Here is a 17,191-nt window from a genome sequence, read left to right as displayed (position 1 = left end):
GAAGCCATTCTTTAAAAAAGACCTTGTATTTTGAAGACAAGTAGTGCTTACAAAGGTATTTCTCTTTTCAGTGAAGACATTGACGGTCCCATTCATATTGACATACTGTATGTACAGTTAATATCAAATTCAGTCCCAACACCCCCAGACTGCACAGTCTTAACACAGTCCAAGTGACACATTATTCATCAGTTAAGAAAAGGTGAAGCTGGTCACATGCACAACTTCTTCCCACTACACAGATTCTTGCTGCCTTGTCAGAGGAGTCCATGTAATAGTACAAAAAAAACTCAATACTGACTGAATGACAAGATTGTTTTTTTTTCTTCCGCTCTCATCCTGAGAGTGTGAGGCTCCCAACAAAGTCCTCCTCTACCTGTCGGCCTCCATGTGGCGACGTCTGGTCCTCTCCAAGACACACCGTCGCTCGCGTTACTGTCATCTTTTCTCCCACACCCGTGCTCTCAGGCTGATGATATGATAGTCAGAGGGTGCTGGAAGATTGTTTAAAGACACGCTGAAGACGAAAAAAGCTTCAGGCTCTTTGAGCTGCTGCTGCTGAACAGCTTGTAGCAGCCTCAGAAAAATTTCTACGCTCAGCATTTCTTCACAGAAGAAACTCCCCCCTTTCATGGCCGGTGGAACCTGAAGAGACAAACGTGGAGAAGATCAGTAACGTATCATGAGAGCAGAAGGTGCCTGTTGTCATCACACCCAGCTATAATTGCAGCGTTAATCAGCTCTGTAGGGCTACTTCAGCACAGCCACTAAATGTGGAAGGGATGGACGTATACAATGTCCCCTATCCTGGCTCTGGGTCACTGTCAGAACTCACAACAAAGATCGCTGCTTTCCAAACAAGCCTGACCAAGGACACTGGCATTATATCGTCTGTCTGATAGTACGACCCCACCAGAGGACAACCTCCCCCACCCCCACATCAGCACGCACTCCCATCTATCTTTAGCTCCCGAGTGTTCTCATGATGAGCAAGGAGGGCTAAATTTAGAATCGCTGTTTCCCAGAATAGAGCCTTACATGCACATTACACAGACATGCACCCTCGAACACTGACCTCGTCAGGTGTTTGCTCGAGGAGTGGACTTCCATCTCGGTGCTTTTGAATTCGTTCAGCTCTTTTCTGATTGCAGCCTGTGAGGAGGGGAGAGGGAAAAAAACAGCATTAGTGCATCCTGAGCCATCACGGTGCTGCAACCTCGGGCAACAGGAACATGACAGCAGGAGGAGGAAATGTCATATGAAACAAAAAACAAGATTAGCAGCGACATGCATTGCAGATGAGTGGAGAGTTGAGTCATTTTATTTTTAAGTGTCATATATCAAATTTTAAGACATAAAGAAAACAAGCAGTGGTAATGATATGAGGAGAGTGAAAACATCCACAAATCATGTAGTGTCACACGAGCGGAATCATGCCCTCATTGTCTTGGGAAATATTTGTAATAATATTGGCCTTAATTTTGTTTTGGTGATGAATCCAAGCGATTAGTGGAAAGTAATAGGTTTAATATAAACTCCCTTGGTTTGAAAATAAATAAAACATGAGTTATCTTGCCTGTGTCACACACACGCACACATACCTTATCTGCTGCCGAGAGCCGAGTCCAGGGCTTGTCTGCTCTCCGGTCGTAGTCCTGAGCTTTGGCCACCTCCACGTAGTCGCTGAAGCGGATCAGAATCTTTCTGTCTCGCAGCTCGTCTACCGTGGGCCGCTGGTTGAGCTGGAATACACAAGGAAGCGGGGAATGAATGATTATTTCTGGCTGCTAAGTTAAGTTTGAATCAACTACAATACTGTCTCCATGTGCTCCACCTGTACAATGTATACAATACAATTTATAAGTATTGATAAGTCATCAGTAATAAATACACTCAGTCACAGTTGTGTACCTTTCTGTTTAGCCGCTGTTTGATCTCCCTCCTCTCCTCCTGCTCTGTCTGGTCATTTCTCTCTGAAACAAAAAACAAGACAACAAATAAATTATAAATCCATACATCAACAAGTGGGTTCTTTAGAAAAACATCAGATATCACAGTAATTTCATTTAAATGATTAATGAGTATAGATTCATTTTTTTTAAAACTGATGAGATTATCTTTTATTATTCCCACTATGGAGGAATTTACTGTGTTAAAGCAATAAAAAGGCAGCAGTGAAATAAAGCCACACATTAAAGATAACTAGTAAAATATACAATATAAACACAAGGGACTATGGAAGATAGAATTAAGTAAAATCTAAACAAAATAATAACGAGCATATATGATATTAAAGATTGCACACAGCCAATTATCATTGCAATTAAATAAGTTGGAAACCACAGAAATTCACATTAGGTGCATGTGGTCAACTGGGAGCAATGCTGGTTGTATATTGATGTAAAATCTTTCTCTTTTTTCTTAATCTGGTAATTTCAAATTCATGTGTACAAATCCATCCTCCACCACCTTCCACCGGGATCAGAGTGGAGGGAGGGGATGTGCAGTGATGCGTTCTCCTGCTCCTGAATAATGGACCATACACTGGGCCAGGCTGCGCTATCAAATATGCATAGCTTTAAATGAGTGTGTGTGTTTTTTAAATTCAAGTAAAAAGGTTTCACATCGGAAGACATGCCTCCAAAACTTACGTTTCAGGATATTCCGACTCTCCAGCTCCTCCACATTGGGTCTCTGGCTCAGCCTCCTGCGGAGAAACACCAGAACCACGTTTTGAACCATTGTGTCTCAAGCTGTCCCCCTGTCCTCTCCTGTCCTCTCCTGTCCTCTCCTGCCCTTAAACCGGCTCTCGCTTCTTCACTGTGCGCGCTCTCCAAAGGAATCCCCTATGTCTCCATCTCGCATCCGATCCGCGGCTGTGGTGCTTGGGCAGAGGCGCTCCCCACATCTGGAAACAAGAAGCTTCGACTTCTCTGAGGTTTTGGGAATTCTCCGCCAGATTATTGTGCCCCGGACAGATGCTGCATCTCAGGCGCGGTTGCAGGACGTGCGGTGTTGACTGTACTTCACCACAGCAGCAGCGGCTCCTCTTTATTATCCTCCACCGACCACAGGCGCTTTTGAAGTGGGTCGTGATGGGGCGCGACTCCCTCAGTCTCCCTGGTTACTACATGCATAATTTTTGGAGGGCGGAGCTTCGATCGACTCCCACTCACTGGAGGCATCCCCATCCTCCTGATCCACACTGGGCCACTGGCACAGTCTCGTCAGCCATGCTGCTGCTGCACCAGCTCGTTTAAGTCACATGCTTTATTTTAAGCACAGAATGAAACTCTGGGTTTGTTCAAAACACTAAATGCACCACTCTGTTTTTTGTGGTCGTGTCATTTTTGCTGTGACTGCAGCTATTTTACTACATCTGATGCTGTTCTACTCGTACATTACTTTCTATATAGTATTTTGCACTGCCCAATCTATTGCCTGCACTACTTGTATCCTATCTGCCCTGTGCCTTTTTGACTGCGTACTATGTTGTGTACTCATATGTTGAGTGTTTACTTATATACTGTGTACTTACAGTATATTTCTACATATATGTTTACAACAGGGATCAGAGATAAACAGAATTCCCATCCCTTCCGTCCTGCTCATATGGTAGAACTGACAATAAAGTTGAAAACTAGTATTTTATCAGTCGGTTTATTTCAAGCCGCCACGTTCCCTTCACCATCAAAGCGTCTGAAAGGTCTCCGAAAGCCAATGATTGTTTCTCTTCTCTCCCAGAAACCCCTGTGCGTGTGAACTATTCATACTTTGAATAAATAATAAATGTGAGCTGCACAACAGGGCTCAGCTCCAGACAGCATGTGGCACCCCCCTCCACAGCACATCTCCAGAGGTGGAAAAGGACAGAGAGGGCAGGAGACCGCCACACAGCAGGACCCTCTTTACCTCCCTCACCTGGGCCAACCCGGGACACTTTATAGTTCTGTCCTGTACAAACATCAAAGTTAGGTCACATGCACTGAGACCCAGACACGAAGCGGCTGTCCCTGCTGTCGGCCGCGTGAGTTCGGCTGAAAAGCTCATTTTCAAACAATCAATCAGATTTTATTTGTACAGCCCCTTTTGACAAATCACAATCTAGGGCTTAACACATATTCTGCCTTTAACCCTCGACAAGGACGAAGAAAAAACCTTTTAACAGGAGCAGAAAAACAATGAAACCTCAGAGAGATCCCTCTCCCGGGACGTACAGGAGTGTGACAGCACATCAACAAAATAAGAACATTTAAAAAGACAATGTACAACATAAATGAAGAGGTATATCACTGTTTAAAGTATTCATACAAAAGAAAATGTCTGATAGAGATGAAGATGGAAAGGATGGCGGTGTTCCCTGTAACAATAGTTTATGTGGACAGGCATTCTAGTCTTCTAAACCCTGTTAATACAATTTAAGCCTGTTGTGAACCAGCTTAACACATTTGTGAATCAACAGGCGCTGCCATCTACACAGATATTATGTAATAATAAGCATTAAGCTCAGGCTGGTTCTGTACATGTGTTTTACTTCAGTTGAACAGAGGAAAGAAAGCAGTGTTCACAGAAAAGAATAAAGTGCTGCATGTTATTTTTAACCCACCACAGAAGCTGTTAATAATCAATACTGTGGCCAAAAATTAGTCTGTGTCAATTAACACGTGTGTGACTAGAAATCCAGGAGCGACAGAAGGAATAATTCCATAATTGTGAATTCTCTTCTGAGAAATAACATTGAAAATGAAACATAGACACTAAGAACGTTTTCCAGGGAATTGTCTTTGTTGTAGACATCATCAAAAAGGTATTTGATTAATTTATTCCTGCTTGCAACCTTTAGCAAACAGAGAATGTGTTTCTGTTGTCGTCTTCCTTCATCCTTTACCACATAAGATGTCTTGCGTTTAAAATTTGTCATGATGCCTTTCATATTTTATGTGGAGCACTTTGAATTGCCTTGTTGTTGAAATGTGCTTTATATTTTAACTTGCCTCTTCTGTGAGGTTGAAAGTAGTTTTACTTTGTCCTGCTCCTTTCAGAGAATCTCATCATCAGGTGGGGGACAGCAAAGAGACAGAGACTCCTTTGAATCACGACTTTTCGACAAACACAACGGAGGGACCGAGTGTTCCTGCAGCTCAGACACTGATACGTTTTAAATGGATGAAACAGAAAATCACTTCCAAAGCCCCAGCGAGTAGAACCAACCACTGTATTATTGACCTGCTCGCTGCGTTGCCTGGCAACAACACTTGGTATCTTCGAGACAATAGAGTCTTCCCGCAGAAATGCCTCGCTTCTCCCTAGCAACACACTAATGGGGATTTCACTACTACACCAGAGCTGTATGTGCTTTACATCGACTCTGAGGCTATTTTTAGAAATGCACTGCCCACTTCTTTTCTTTTTTTTATCTATGTCTCCTCCCTGGATCAATCAGAGCTCATTCTCAAACCTTAAATATTCAAACAAAGCCAGATTCTCCTCGTCGTGAGCCAAATGAATCACGTTATCACCGTGCGCTGCTGTCAGGGGACAGAAGCACGTTTTATATGTGATGGGAATATCAGTGGATGAGACAACACACTGACTCACTGCACCAGTTTCTCATCCACTATGCTCCACATCCACCTTCTGGATACTATAGATATAATTTTTTTTTTTTAAAGGTATCCCCAGAATATCCTGATGACGCACTAACGCCTGTTGGCACCAGGGATTCCATCTGCCACTCAGGATGTTCTGCAATAAAATGAGTAAGAATAAAAAAAATCTCACTAAGGCAGCCAAGGCAAGAGTGAAAAATCCAAACAAAGAGAGAAAACCCAAAGAAGTGGGGGGGGGGGGGGGGGGGGGGGCAGAGGCTTCTGCTGCCAAATGCACAAGGGGCCAAAATAGGCATCTCCATTTTAAAGGTACAGTAACCCCCCCCACACACACACACTGCTGATAAAACTCCCTGACAACACATATGTGGAGAGAAGGAGGGAGATGCATTATTGAACAGAGTCACACGCTAAGATTAGAAGCAGCAGAGTGCGGCAGCAGTAAAAATGCCAGGTGGGGGGGGGGGGGGGTCTATAGATAGAAAGGTCATCTATCACTGACACAATGGATAGACAAGGTGCCATTATCCCCGCTGTGAGTCCTGATGCTACCTTGTGCCTGATTAGCAGCGAATGTGTAGCAGCAGGTTTCTTTCATTGTGAAGCTTCAGGTGAGCGGATGGAGAAAGAAAAAGAGGAAAGGGAATCTAAAAATGGAAAAGAAATCCAGGGGAGTGTGTGATGGATTGTTTTGGGATCCAGTATGCAAGCCCAGGGGGAAATGAGCCTACGTCTGCCCTCCTCCTCCCCACTCTGAGCTATATTTAGCTATAGGACCCCCCTCAGCACCACCCACCCAAACAAAGAGTGCAGCGTGCCTTCAGTGCATCGTACAGTAGAAAAGGCATTTTTCTGCTCATATGCTTGACGCTGTAGGTGGACTAATAGCATTATATCTTATTTAGCTTTAGCAGCAGATGAACAGCTGCTTTTTCTTTTGCATAAGATTTGCACATCTGTTCCAAATCCTGGAGCAGAGCAAAGGTTTTAGTGCTTTTTTTCCTCTCAGCAGCATCAGCACACAAAACAAAGCTGCTTTAAGAATCCTGGTTGATCCCTCTGAGTCCATTCATTTATTTTGTGCGTGTAAAGACATTTAAACGCTTATTAATCTTTTGAACCACGTGCCGCCCACAACTGGGTCTTTGTATAACAGGCAGTTCCTTTCACTGCTGTTCTACAAGTGGACCCTCTCTGTCTTCAAAGCACTGACCCTGCTGACTCTTACGCAAGCCACAGTCATGGTCCATCCCCAACTTTACATAACCCGTGAGCTCGCTAACCTGTGAACGCTTTTGTTTTTTTTCTTTTACAATAAAAACATTTTCCTCCAGTCAATCTAAGAATAGATGAGGGAGGAGGTATTCTTAGTCGCCTCACAGACAGACGATAGATCTTGTTTTCCAGAAAGTGTGGGTGGCACTCTGCGCTTAACTGTGAGTTCTCGCACAGCGGGTTATGTAATGCCGTGGTGTGCCCCTGTTTGATGTGCTGGTGCTAAAGAACTGTGATACATTCGCATACAAGCTCGCCGCCGTCAGGAAGTTTTTCAGTTAGATCACAAATGCCAGTTCTATTAACGTCCTGGCAGGGAAGCACACAGTGTTTTGTACGAAGAGATTTCCTGGAAGCGGCGTCTGTCTGTACTTGTTGCTCTGCAGCAAATGTTCTTTTTGAAGCATCAAGGAATTCACTGAACTTGAGCGTATATCTCGTGCCAGAATATTTAAATTCCATTTGGCTGCTCTCTGGTTTAAGTGGATCGCTCAATTTCAACCACATTTGGAAGCAACATGCTGCAGTGGAATATGATAGAGAGATTTCCATGATTGGGAACTGGCCTTGAGTGAAAAGTATTACACCCAAACAGATTCCTCTGAGCAATTATACAACATAAATCAAGTCTGGGCAACACAATCAGATCTTCTGTTTAGATCCCACTTTATTCTCAATGGGTTTTATGTAACTGAGGTAATTAAACATTAACTGCAGTCTCTCCCCGCAGGACGGACTTGTCAGGGTCTGTCATGGGTTTGCTCTGTTGCACCATGAAAGAAAAGGAGGTTATGTTTTCACTCTTGTCCATTTATTTGTTTGGTTGTTGGATGGTTTGTTTATTTGTTTGTTTGTTGGCAGGATTACGAAAAAACTCCAGAATTCTATACATTTGGTGGATTCATAAACAGGAAGTAAACTGAGCTAGTTTGGGTCTTTTTTCATGACTTACGAGGGTAGAGGATGTTGCACATTGTCCTATGAGGAAGATTTGTGAATATGGGCTATACACATTTAATTTGATTGATTGATTGATCAAGAAAGAACACATTTCATTATGGGGTGGATCCAGGAATGTTTTCCCCACCTTCTTTAACATTTTCACCAAATTCCCGGTGAATAATTCGTGGATCTCGATGAAAAACAATCGTATTTATTTGGGCAACTGACAGCTATGAGTATAAACAGTTTGGTGCTTATAATGGACCTGCTGGAACTCGTTGGAGTTATGTGATGAGATGTGCAAAAATAAGTTGATTGGAACCAGAAAGACATTGACAAGGAGACATTCTGTCCCTGATGTCAATAAAACATTTATATTTCTACCACAAGACAAGAAACAATCAATGTTGTGTTCATTGCCATCACCTCAACTCACAGATCATCATGTAAAGAAGGTTTCATTACTTACTTGGCCAGTTTCATTTCAATCTGCTGGCGAATTTCCTGCCGCTCCTGGTCGCTTCTTGCTGGAAAGATATTCCTGTCCTCTAACTCCTGTTTGCTGGGCCTGTTTCGTAGCTTTACAGCCAGCAGCTCCTTCCTCAGCCTGCGAGGAAGTGTGCCTGCAACCGCACAAACACACTTTCACACACATCTTCTCCCTTTTCCAAACCTAACAATACATATACGATAAATGAGTAAAGCCTTTTAATCCCCAAAATGTCCCCCTCTGCTTGATCTGAACATGTTTCCTCACATCCTGAGCTTTATTTACAGTGCAGTTTGGAAGTATTTGGACGTGAGACACATTCTTACTGTTTATTGCAACACATTGGAAATTAAATTAAACAATAATTATTTTGGTAAAGTGCAGGTTCTCAGCCCCAGGATCCATATCACTGTACGCCATGTAGCCCTTGTGTAAAAAAATAAACAGTATTTATATGTAACAACCTGGGCCCCAAACGCCTCAGGTTCCCTCTGTCTGTTTAACTGCATTAATTACCTCTAACATGGAGTTTATGTTTCCCTTGCTGTGTGTCTGCCTGTCTTTCAGTAGAATTATTCAAAAACCACATAAAAGATTCCCAGGAAGTTTAGTGGAGGGGCGGGGCATGATCCAAAGAAAAGTCATTAAACTTTGGATCAGATCAGGATAAATGGAAAGATCCAGGATTTTTTTTACATGTCATGATATGGCTTTAGGGCTGTGCTCTTCAAACTCCCTTATTTATTCATTTTCCAAAAAATTAAGCTTGTCGGAAACAAACCCGTGACTGTTGCAAATATGCCCCCCAGGTTGCATTTGTCAGGGCTTTTACTTGCAAAGACCTGTCTGGTAACCTCAACAAGAAGGATATTTCACAACTATTAATAATTTCAGTATAAATAAAATGATCCGGCTGCCGTTGGTCACATCTCATCTGAACTCACATAACATAACTGACCCTCTGAGCTCAGTGTGAGAAACTCTGCTAGCAGATAAAGTTTATATTATGATGTGGTTTGATGTAAGATGCCATGTTTCATTCTATTTGAATATCTGCTGCTATAATTCAAAAGGTTCAGCTGAAAACTGTGTTGCTGTATGATGTTTTAAAATCTGAGCACCTGACCCCCGACAGGCCTCTGCACGGCCCTGCTGTGTGGGAATAGCAGCCCCTTTCCCCTTACATAGTAACTTAAACCATTGTTAATTTAAAACTATTCATTCATGCAGCTTTAAATTTGACATCTGCCTAAACAAAAAGCAGAAGCTAAGCGAAGCAACAGAAAATGTGAGTGCATTTAGTATCCAGGATAGAATAGATATTACAGGATGCAAGCTATAATTAAGATGTTGGCTTCCAGTCAGCGCAGGAAGACAGTTACAGGGTTACACTTCTATATTCAAATAAAACGTCGCTCTCATGATTATTTCATTTTAATTCAATACTTCCAGACCGCACTTAAAATCACACTGTCAAGCTCGTCAACATACCAGAGATGACGGAGTCGTTCCAGCCTTCCAGGTCGTTGGGGAGGCCCGAGGTGTTGGAGAAGCACTGGTCCAGCCGCATGTTCTCCTTGTTCTCCTCTGCCTCCTTCTTGGGCCAGTCGGACCCTCCGCCGCCCATACAGCCGCCCACCAAAGACAGCGTGTGCTGGTTCTCAGAGCTGCATGAGCGAGAGAGCCGCCCGTCAGAACACCACAGCCGCGGGGGTGAGCCCTGCTCACACCCTTCATGGACACTGAGGGGAGACGGGGGGAGAACAAATGGAGGATTAATGTTGATGGCTGTGGGTGGAGGGAAACCTCTAGATTTTAAATATAGACTTACACATTCAGATTTAAAGCATTTGATTATCACTTGTAAACCTGGGCAGTCCAAATGCTCATATTGTTAGAAATGGGAGATCCTCATTCTTGTCAACATATATTTATATATACTTTTACTTTTAAACACTATATGTACTGTATATAATCATCATATCCAAGTGACACTGGACAAAGCAGTAAATCTGTTTCTCACTGTCCCAGTATTTCTCAGTGCTGTGGCTCATATAAACAGATGTATGGGGTCAAACTGAGGACTCACCTTTCCTGCCTGTTCTTGGAAGCGAATGCTCTCTGCAGTTCCTCCATAATGCAGCTAGGGGGCATGGGAGGATGTATCATATTGCCTAGATGTGGTGACCCTGAGGAGTTGGCCAGTGGCCCTCGTAGAGGCAGGGTCATCGAAGCCATGCTTTCTGTGGCCCTGGGGGGAGGCTCCTTGGGGAGGTAGGAGTTTGGCAGGTGAGCAGGGAGCGACACAGGCCCTGAATCTGAAAGAGAGGGAGGAGGAGAAGAGAAACACTGTCAACCAAGTCGGTCTCTTCCTCTCCTGTTTTGTCTATCCTGCAAAACAGTTTGCAGATCACACGGGCCGGAGTTTATTTCCAGACACTGAGCTAGAGTTCCAAAACACGTAAACTTTTTCCCTTCAGACTCTACAATCTACCTGACTTCACATCTGTTTAATTTGACCGATGATGTGAACATGTTGAGGAGGAAATGGGAACAGGAAAAAGTTGTTTTTTCTCACAACCTGCTGGAAAACGTGACTCAGCTTAGATTCTAACTCACCATCTCCAGTACTCAGCTGAGGCATCGGTTTCGGAGGTACTTGTGGTGGGGAGGTACCCGGAGGAATCTCCTCCTCTGGTCTGTCTTCCACCTGGTCTCCCATGTCCTGCAGCCCCTCGGGTAAATCCCCAGCAGGGTGCACCCTCTCGTCTCCCACCTCCTCCTGCGGCGGTTCATTCTCCTCCACTCGTTCGCAGTCCTGGAGAGGGGCGGCTACTGGGGGGACATTTATAAAGAAAAACTAAGTATTAATGAGTGTTGCTGCAAAGAATGCAAACACAAGGCACTACTGGTGGAAGCAGCTTTTAAAGGAGGATTTAACACAGCAGTGAGGTTAGAAATGAAAAAGATAACACTTAATTAAACTGAAATGCAAATGAAAATAACTGAAATATAATCCTGTGAGGAATCACTGAAATATGAAAAGTAAATACAAATATTCTAAAATTAAAAACAGTAATATGAGGTGTAAAATGTATTAGACCTCTAATGGCAGGTGAGCACAGAAATATCATTGAGCTGTCTCTGCTGCCCTCTACAGGCACATGTAAACAACATGTCTCCACTACTTTGTGTGCATAAAACTCAACGTGTGTCAATGTTTTTTCCAGTCCAGTATGAAAGTCCCAGATCCTCATTTAAATTATTTTAAATTTACTTTCTTACTTGCTGCTTTTACAGCTCTATGATTCTATTGGCCCTGTCCTGTCCTACCTGAAGGGGGATGCTCCTCCTCAGGACCCAGGTATTCCACACTGCTGACTGTGAGGTTTGAGTTCAAAGATCCCCCGAATCCTCCGAGCAGGACTGCACCGTCCGAGCAGCAGCCGTGGGTGGGAGAGTTCGGGTCGTGGCATAGAAGGCTACTGGATAATGCTACATCTGTGGCGAGAGGAGAGAAGTGTGTGTAGCTGTTAAAATGCCTGTAATTTGGACAAACACGATTATGTGACCTTTATCTTCAGTGATAGAAAGAAAGAGTTTCTGCTATCGATGCTGGACCTACTTTTGTTACCTCTGCCAAGAGGTTTATGCCCCCCCCCTCTGTTTGTTTGTGAGCAGGTTTATGATTTTCTATGACAGTCGATAGAAAAATGTGGGTCAGGAGAGAACCCACTAAATTTTGGTGCACATTTGGATCAGTGGGTGGATCCAGGATTTTTTTTTAAATTGCAAGTTCATCTACAACAAATTCTCAGAAAAAAAAAAATCTCATATGAAGGGGTCTGATATTTATGAGTTTGTACAATTTGGTGCAGATCCAAAAAGAAATCCGGCTCTAGTGAATTTAAATGCTATTTCGTATTGGGCCTTGGCTGAGTTATGCACTCTGCTGAGTGACATTCTACTTATTTTACTACCCTTTTTTCAGGCAGCACTTGAAATACATTTGCAACAAAACAGCAGTTAGTGGCCATCTCATCTCCTTTAAATGTATTTTCACCTTAAGAACAGTGAAATAAAATAAAAAATATACTTTTATTATAGTTACAATGTGAATTACTTTAAATCCCTTGTGGAGAATATTTTATTTGAAATAGCTCAGGAATTCACCCTTGAACAGATCAGGTGACTAAATGAGGACAGACTGACCAATTATGCAACAGACCTTTGCCATCTTGATTCTATAGCTATAAAGAAAATTCAGGTGACACATCAACAAAACAAGAATTTAAGCTGATTAACAAATGTAGGTTTTAGAAATCGGTTTACCAACCCAGTCCGAGGTTTTTCCAGAATTATCTCAGACTCTCAACCATCTGGTTTAAAAAACATATTCTACTTGCTACTTGATAGAAAAACATTTTGAACCATTTTCAGCTCTGTTTCCTAATCCACCAAAGGCAAGAAAGATGGTGAACCAAGCTTAAAACACATACTATATTATTCAGGCAAATACATTGTGTCATAAATAAAATTAACAATGTTGTCACTGTTTACTGTTATTCTGTATTTCACACAATTTAACATATTAGAGCAAGAATATATATAATTTCCAATTTCCTATTTTATTTTACAGCAAACATTTTATCCAGATGATTACAGAGGCCTTCTGGTAATACCTCCACAACAGCTGTTAGTGCTGTCAATTTATCTAATGGCCTTTATTTGCCAGTAATGCAAAATAAAATTAAGTAAAGAAATTAATAAAATGAAATAAATGTAACTTTAATTGGGTTTTTAGGTTTCTGGTTGGTTATGATATCATGGTAAACGTTTTAATATTGGCGAAATAATAAAAAATAATAACTCAAATGATTAGAGTCCCCCCGTCATTATCTCTCTCTCCAATTCATTAGAAGGGATGAGGAGCAATGTGAGTGGGTTGATGTGTTTATGGAACCTGGGAATCTACAGCTTCCCCTTCACACCCACCACCCTGCGGCCTGTACCTGTGGAACTCTGCTTGAGCTTCTCATTTTTCTTTTTTCTCCACTTCCAGGGCTTGAAGATGCGCCCCAGGGTGGCCAGTTTGCTGTTTCGCCGGATGGGTGGAGTGTGGACGCTGCTCACCAGGCAACCCGTCCTCAGCACCCTCTGCTGGTCCAGCACCTCTACTTCAGGAGACAGTGGCGATGGGGGAGAAGCCCGGAGAGGGGCCGAGAGAGGTGTCGCAGGAGGATGAGGCGGGGTGAGGAGTAAATGGACAGAGGTGAGATATGGAGATGGGTCAAGTACAAGGAAAGAGAGAGCATGGGAGTGGGGGGGATGAGGAAAAACATGCAGAAGTTTAGGAGGAGAAGAGGGAGAGAGAAGGCAGAAGACAATTAGTACGCTCACCTCACTGAATGAGCCATGATGGACTCCAAGTGCTGTGAACAGATTGAATTAGAAAAGACTCATTTGATCAAGGCACACTCCCTCGTGACTGTTACTCTCCTGTGAATCTCCTCTGTCCGAGCGATGCCTAGGGTTTCAAAATTAATATCTCTCGCTGTCCAAATGTGGAGGAAGCACCGGAGCGCACAGAGACACAGGAGAGGCCCTGAGACTCAGGTGTGACTTTACTGCCGGGTAAAACAACACAAAATATTCCAATGCTCCACTGTTACATGTTTTTATGTCCCAGCTCTTACACAACACACTGTGTGTCTCCTCAGTGATCAATGTTTTCAGGGTGTGACAGTATTTTTACCTTCCCAATAACGATTCCAAAACCTGGACTTTGTGTATCAGCCGATACAGAGTGTCTATCTGACAGCAGTGCATTTAAATAACATATTTCAACAGATTTATCCTACTAACCCTTATGGAAGATTTTTTATGTGCTGGCTTTGTAGTTGGTAACCTTAGTGCCACCCCTCGAAACTGAAGTCTTGCATACGGTGCACAAAGCCATTTTACCTGTGAGACTTTCCAGTAAGAAATATTTACTGACATGTTAGCAAGCTCTGGCTAATGCTACACAACCAGAAATCACTTCCTTCTCTTCTTCCTCTTCCTCTAAAAACAGTTCTTGCCAGTGGCAGTACAGTGCAACTGTTGTTTTACAGCAAAGATTAAAGAAGTGATTTCTGGGAAAAGAAAAATGCAACTAATTAAAATAATAAAAAGAAATGTATCGGATCGGTACATTGATTTGCATACTCAAATGCCAGACCCAGCATTTTCTGCACTATCGGAGACAATTGCTCTCATTACAGGAACATAATGAGTATTTTGCAAAATGCCACAGAACAGAATCTCAGAGCAGATACAGTGTATTTTTGTTATTTCTTCCCACAAAGCCAAGATGACTTATGGCTTGTATGTCTCAGGAGGATTGAATCTAATGCTCTCGTGTCATAATGGAACTATCAAATAAAATGCAAATAATAATGCATGGCAACATACAGTAAAAGCACATCAGAGCATGAGAAACCTAATACTGTAAAATAAGTTCCATAATGATATAGGAAAAAAAGACCCAAAAGAAAATATGCAGACAAGAGATGTCTGCATATGACTGAGATTCATCGATTCATATATAAACTATATTTCAGATAAAAGGAATAAAAACAAAGAGTATGTGATTAACTGTAGAGTGCAGTAACAACCTACTGTACTTCCGTCACTGCACAGAGAACAATTTTCTCTGATGAGAGAAAAACTTGACTGTGACTCATATCAAAGTGTGGGTCTGGAGCTGCATGCGTACATTGCTGCTGGATTGCCCTCATCTAGAGTCACAAAGACAGCCAAGAAAGAGGAAATGCACAATAAACGCTGTGTATTTTTGAGCTACATACGTCAATGTGACAAAAACAGAGCTATAGCTGCCTTCAGGAGACTGATAAATCTTTGTTCAAATATTCAGCCGAGGAGGAGGCAAGGATTTGTGATGGGGGGGAGGAAGAGGAGGGGTTCGTAGAGTGGCTCGGGGTGTGATGTGGAGTGCAGTGATGATGGAGGAGGGAGGATACAGCTGACTCCTTTACATGATTTTTTTTTTTGCAGCCCCTTGTTTCTTCCCTGAAGCACATGGATAGATATTGTTGGAGGAGGGGAGAGAAGAAGAGAGGAGGGGAGAAAGAAGGAAGGAGAGGAAAGGAGAAAGCGATAGGGGGACATGGAAAGAGATAAAAAGAAAAAGTAGGTGAGACAGGAAGAAAAAGAGGGTGGTAAGAGAAAAGGGGGTTTGCAAGCAGACAAAAGGCACAGCCAAAGAAAGAAAAATAAATGTAGGATAAGAAAGAAAACAGAAGAGATGACACAAAAAGGGATATTTTCCAGTTTGAGTTTTTGACCTTTCAAGACTCTGGAAACAGGTCGGTTGACCATGCACTCACTGTGTCATCATCACTACTGTCACACATTCAGCGTGGCGGACGTGACGCCTCACGCAGAATCCAGGTCAAGCTTGAAGGAAACGCACCCCACAGAGAAAAAAAAGCTTAAGAGAAGGAGAGGGGGAGTAGGAGGGGTAGAGGCGTCTGTGTGAGAGGATGAGAAAGAGAGAGAGAGAGAGAGAGAGATTGTGTGCATGTGGAGAAAGGGAGAGAAGGTGGGGTCAGGCCTGCTGCTGTTGCCATGGCGACCACATCCAGATGCTGCCGCAGCAGTGGGAGCCAGCGGGAGGAGTCAGCCGGTCTGTAGCTTGGAGGAGAGGAGGAGAGAAAAGAGGCGAGAAACCCCCTGCACAGACACTGCCTGCCACATCTAAAGCCGTAGCAGCACCTAGTGCATTGTGGGTAAGGGGTTGAAGCCACATGGAGGACGAGATCTGTCTGCGGTTTGAGAGAGTGAAGGAGATTGGAAGGAGGGGGGGATACAGAGAAGGGGATTCCAGGGAAAAGAGGCTAGAAGGAGAGATGGGAGGGGGCTGTTGCTATACGGAAGAGCTTCCAGGAGAATCTGGGCTCGTCCAATCACGGAGCAGCTATTTATAATGCATATCAAGTAACTTCATTTTTCATAGAAGGGGAGGTTGCTCAGAGAAAATGACAGGAGTCCGAGCAGAGCCCGGGAATTAGGTGAAAACACAAGCATGCACACAGAGATTGAATTCATCCGCTGGATGAGGATGTATCCAAATGTGTGTCAGATAAGCATGAATGGACGACATGCACCATGTGGCGATGATGTGCCATTCTAATTAATATAGCAATGCAAATAGGATTTGTTAAATCCGTGTGTCATGCTGATGCAGTGTGTTTTGGTGCTCTCCAACACACATGCTGGGTGGTGTCATGTCTCCACAAAAAATAAAAGATTAAATTAAAGAAAAAAAAAGAAATATGTGATGTAAACCCTCAATGCAGGCAAATGTTCCCTATGACTGCTCAGCTTCACGCTGCATTAGTGCAGTGTGAGCTCAGAAATGATTAAAGAGTGGAATAAAATCGACTATGATAATGTAACTTGGCAAGAAAACTAAAACAGAGCGCTTTAGCGTGCCACCAGGGACCACACCCCACTTAACCAGCTTGTCAGCACATTCAGGAGTATAAGACCTCTCCCCCACATGCTCACGCTGACAATATCCCTCCTCCCAAGTGCCCAATGTGAGAACTAAGCAACAGGAATAGGTTTTTCTCTAATATTATATGACGTGTTAAGTGGAGTCTCTTCTGTTCTGCTGTGATACTGCATTTCTGAATGTGTTTCAGATTTTTCAATGAAAGGGTTTCACACTGAGATGTGAAATATCTTTAGTTTTGTTTCAGCAGAGACATTGTAAGGGACAAAATCTTGGTTTGCTGATATGAATGATTCTGCATCTGTTTGTGTGTGTTGACCATAAAGAATTAAAGGGTATGATAAAGCAGAATAAATC

General features: G+C 42.9%; 1 protein-coding gene across 3 annotated transcripts in view; it reads right to left on the bottom strand.

The window, feature by feature from the left end:
• Nucleotides 1-37: 37 nt before the first annotated feature.
• phactr3a (phosphatase and actin regulator 3a) overlaps nt 38-17,191 on the bottom strand; it is a 29,966-nt gene continuing 12,812 nt past the window's right edge. The window contains exons 2-12 of one of the 3 annotated variants that reach the window (XM_020089271.2): nt 13,329-13,490; nt 11,650-11,817; nt 10,936-11,151; nt 10,406-10,634; nt 9,808-10,058; nt 8,296-8,449; nt 2,652-2,707; nt 1,912-1,973; nt 1,602-1,742; nt 1,076-1,152; nt 38-645 (exon numbers count right to left, since the gene is read on the bottom strand). In XM_020089271.2, the coding sequence (XP_019944830.1) occupies nt 630-645; nt 1,076-1,152; nt 1,602-1,742; nt 1,912-1,973; nt 2,652-2,707; nt 8,296-8,449; nt 9,808-10,058; nt 10,406-10,634; nt 10,936-11,151; nt 11,650-11,817; nt 13,329-13,490 (1,532 nt within the window). In that variant the 3' untranslated portion in view covers nt 38-629. Of the gene's footprint in view, nt 646-1,075; nt 1,153-1,601; nt 1,743-1,911; nt 1,974-2,651; nt 2,708-8,295; nt 8,450-9,807; nt 10,059-10,405; nt 10,635-10,935; nt 11,152-11,649; nt 11,818-13,328; nt 13,494-17,191 lie in introns of all 3 variants that reach the window. The other 2 variants (XM_020089272.2, XM_020089270.2) reach the window with 2 other exon arrangements.

Source organism: Paralichthys olivaceus, chromosome 6 (assembly GCF_024713975.1).
Source record: "Paralichthys olivaceus isolate ysfri-2021 chromosome 6, ASM2471397v2, whole genome shotgun sequence".
Taxonomy (NCBI): Eukaryota; Metazoa; Chordata; class Actinopteri; order Pleuronectiformes; family Paralichthyidae; genus Paralichthys; species Paralichthys olivaceus.
Note: the sequence above shows the minus strand (reverse complement) of the source record. Positions and strands in the feature narration are given on the sequence as shown.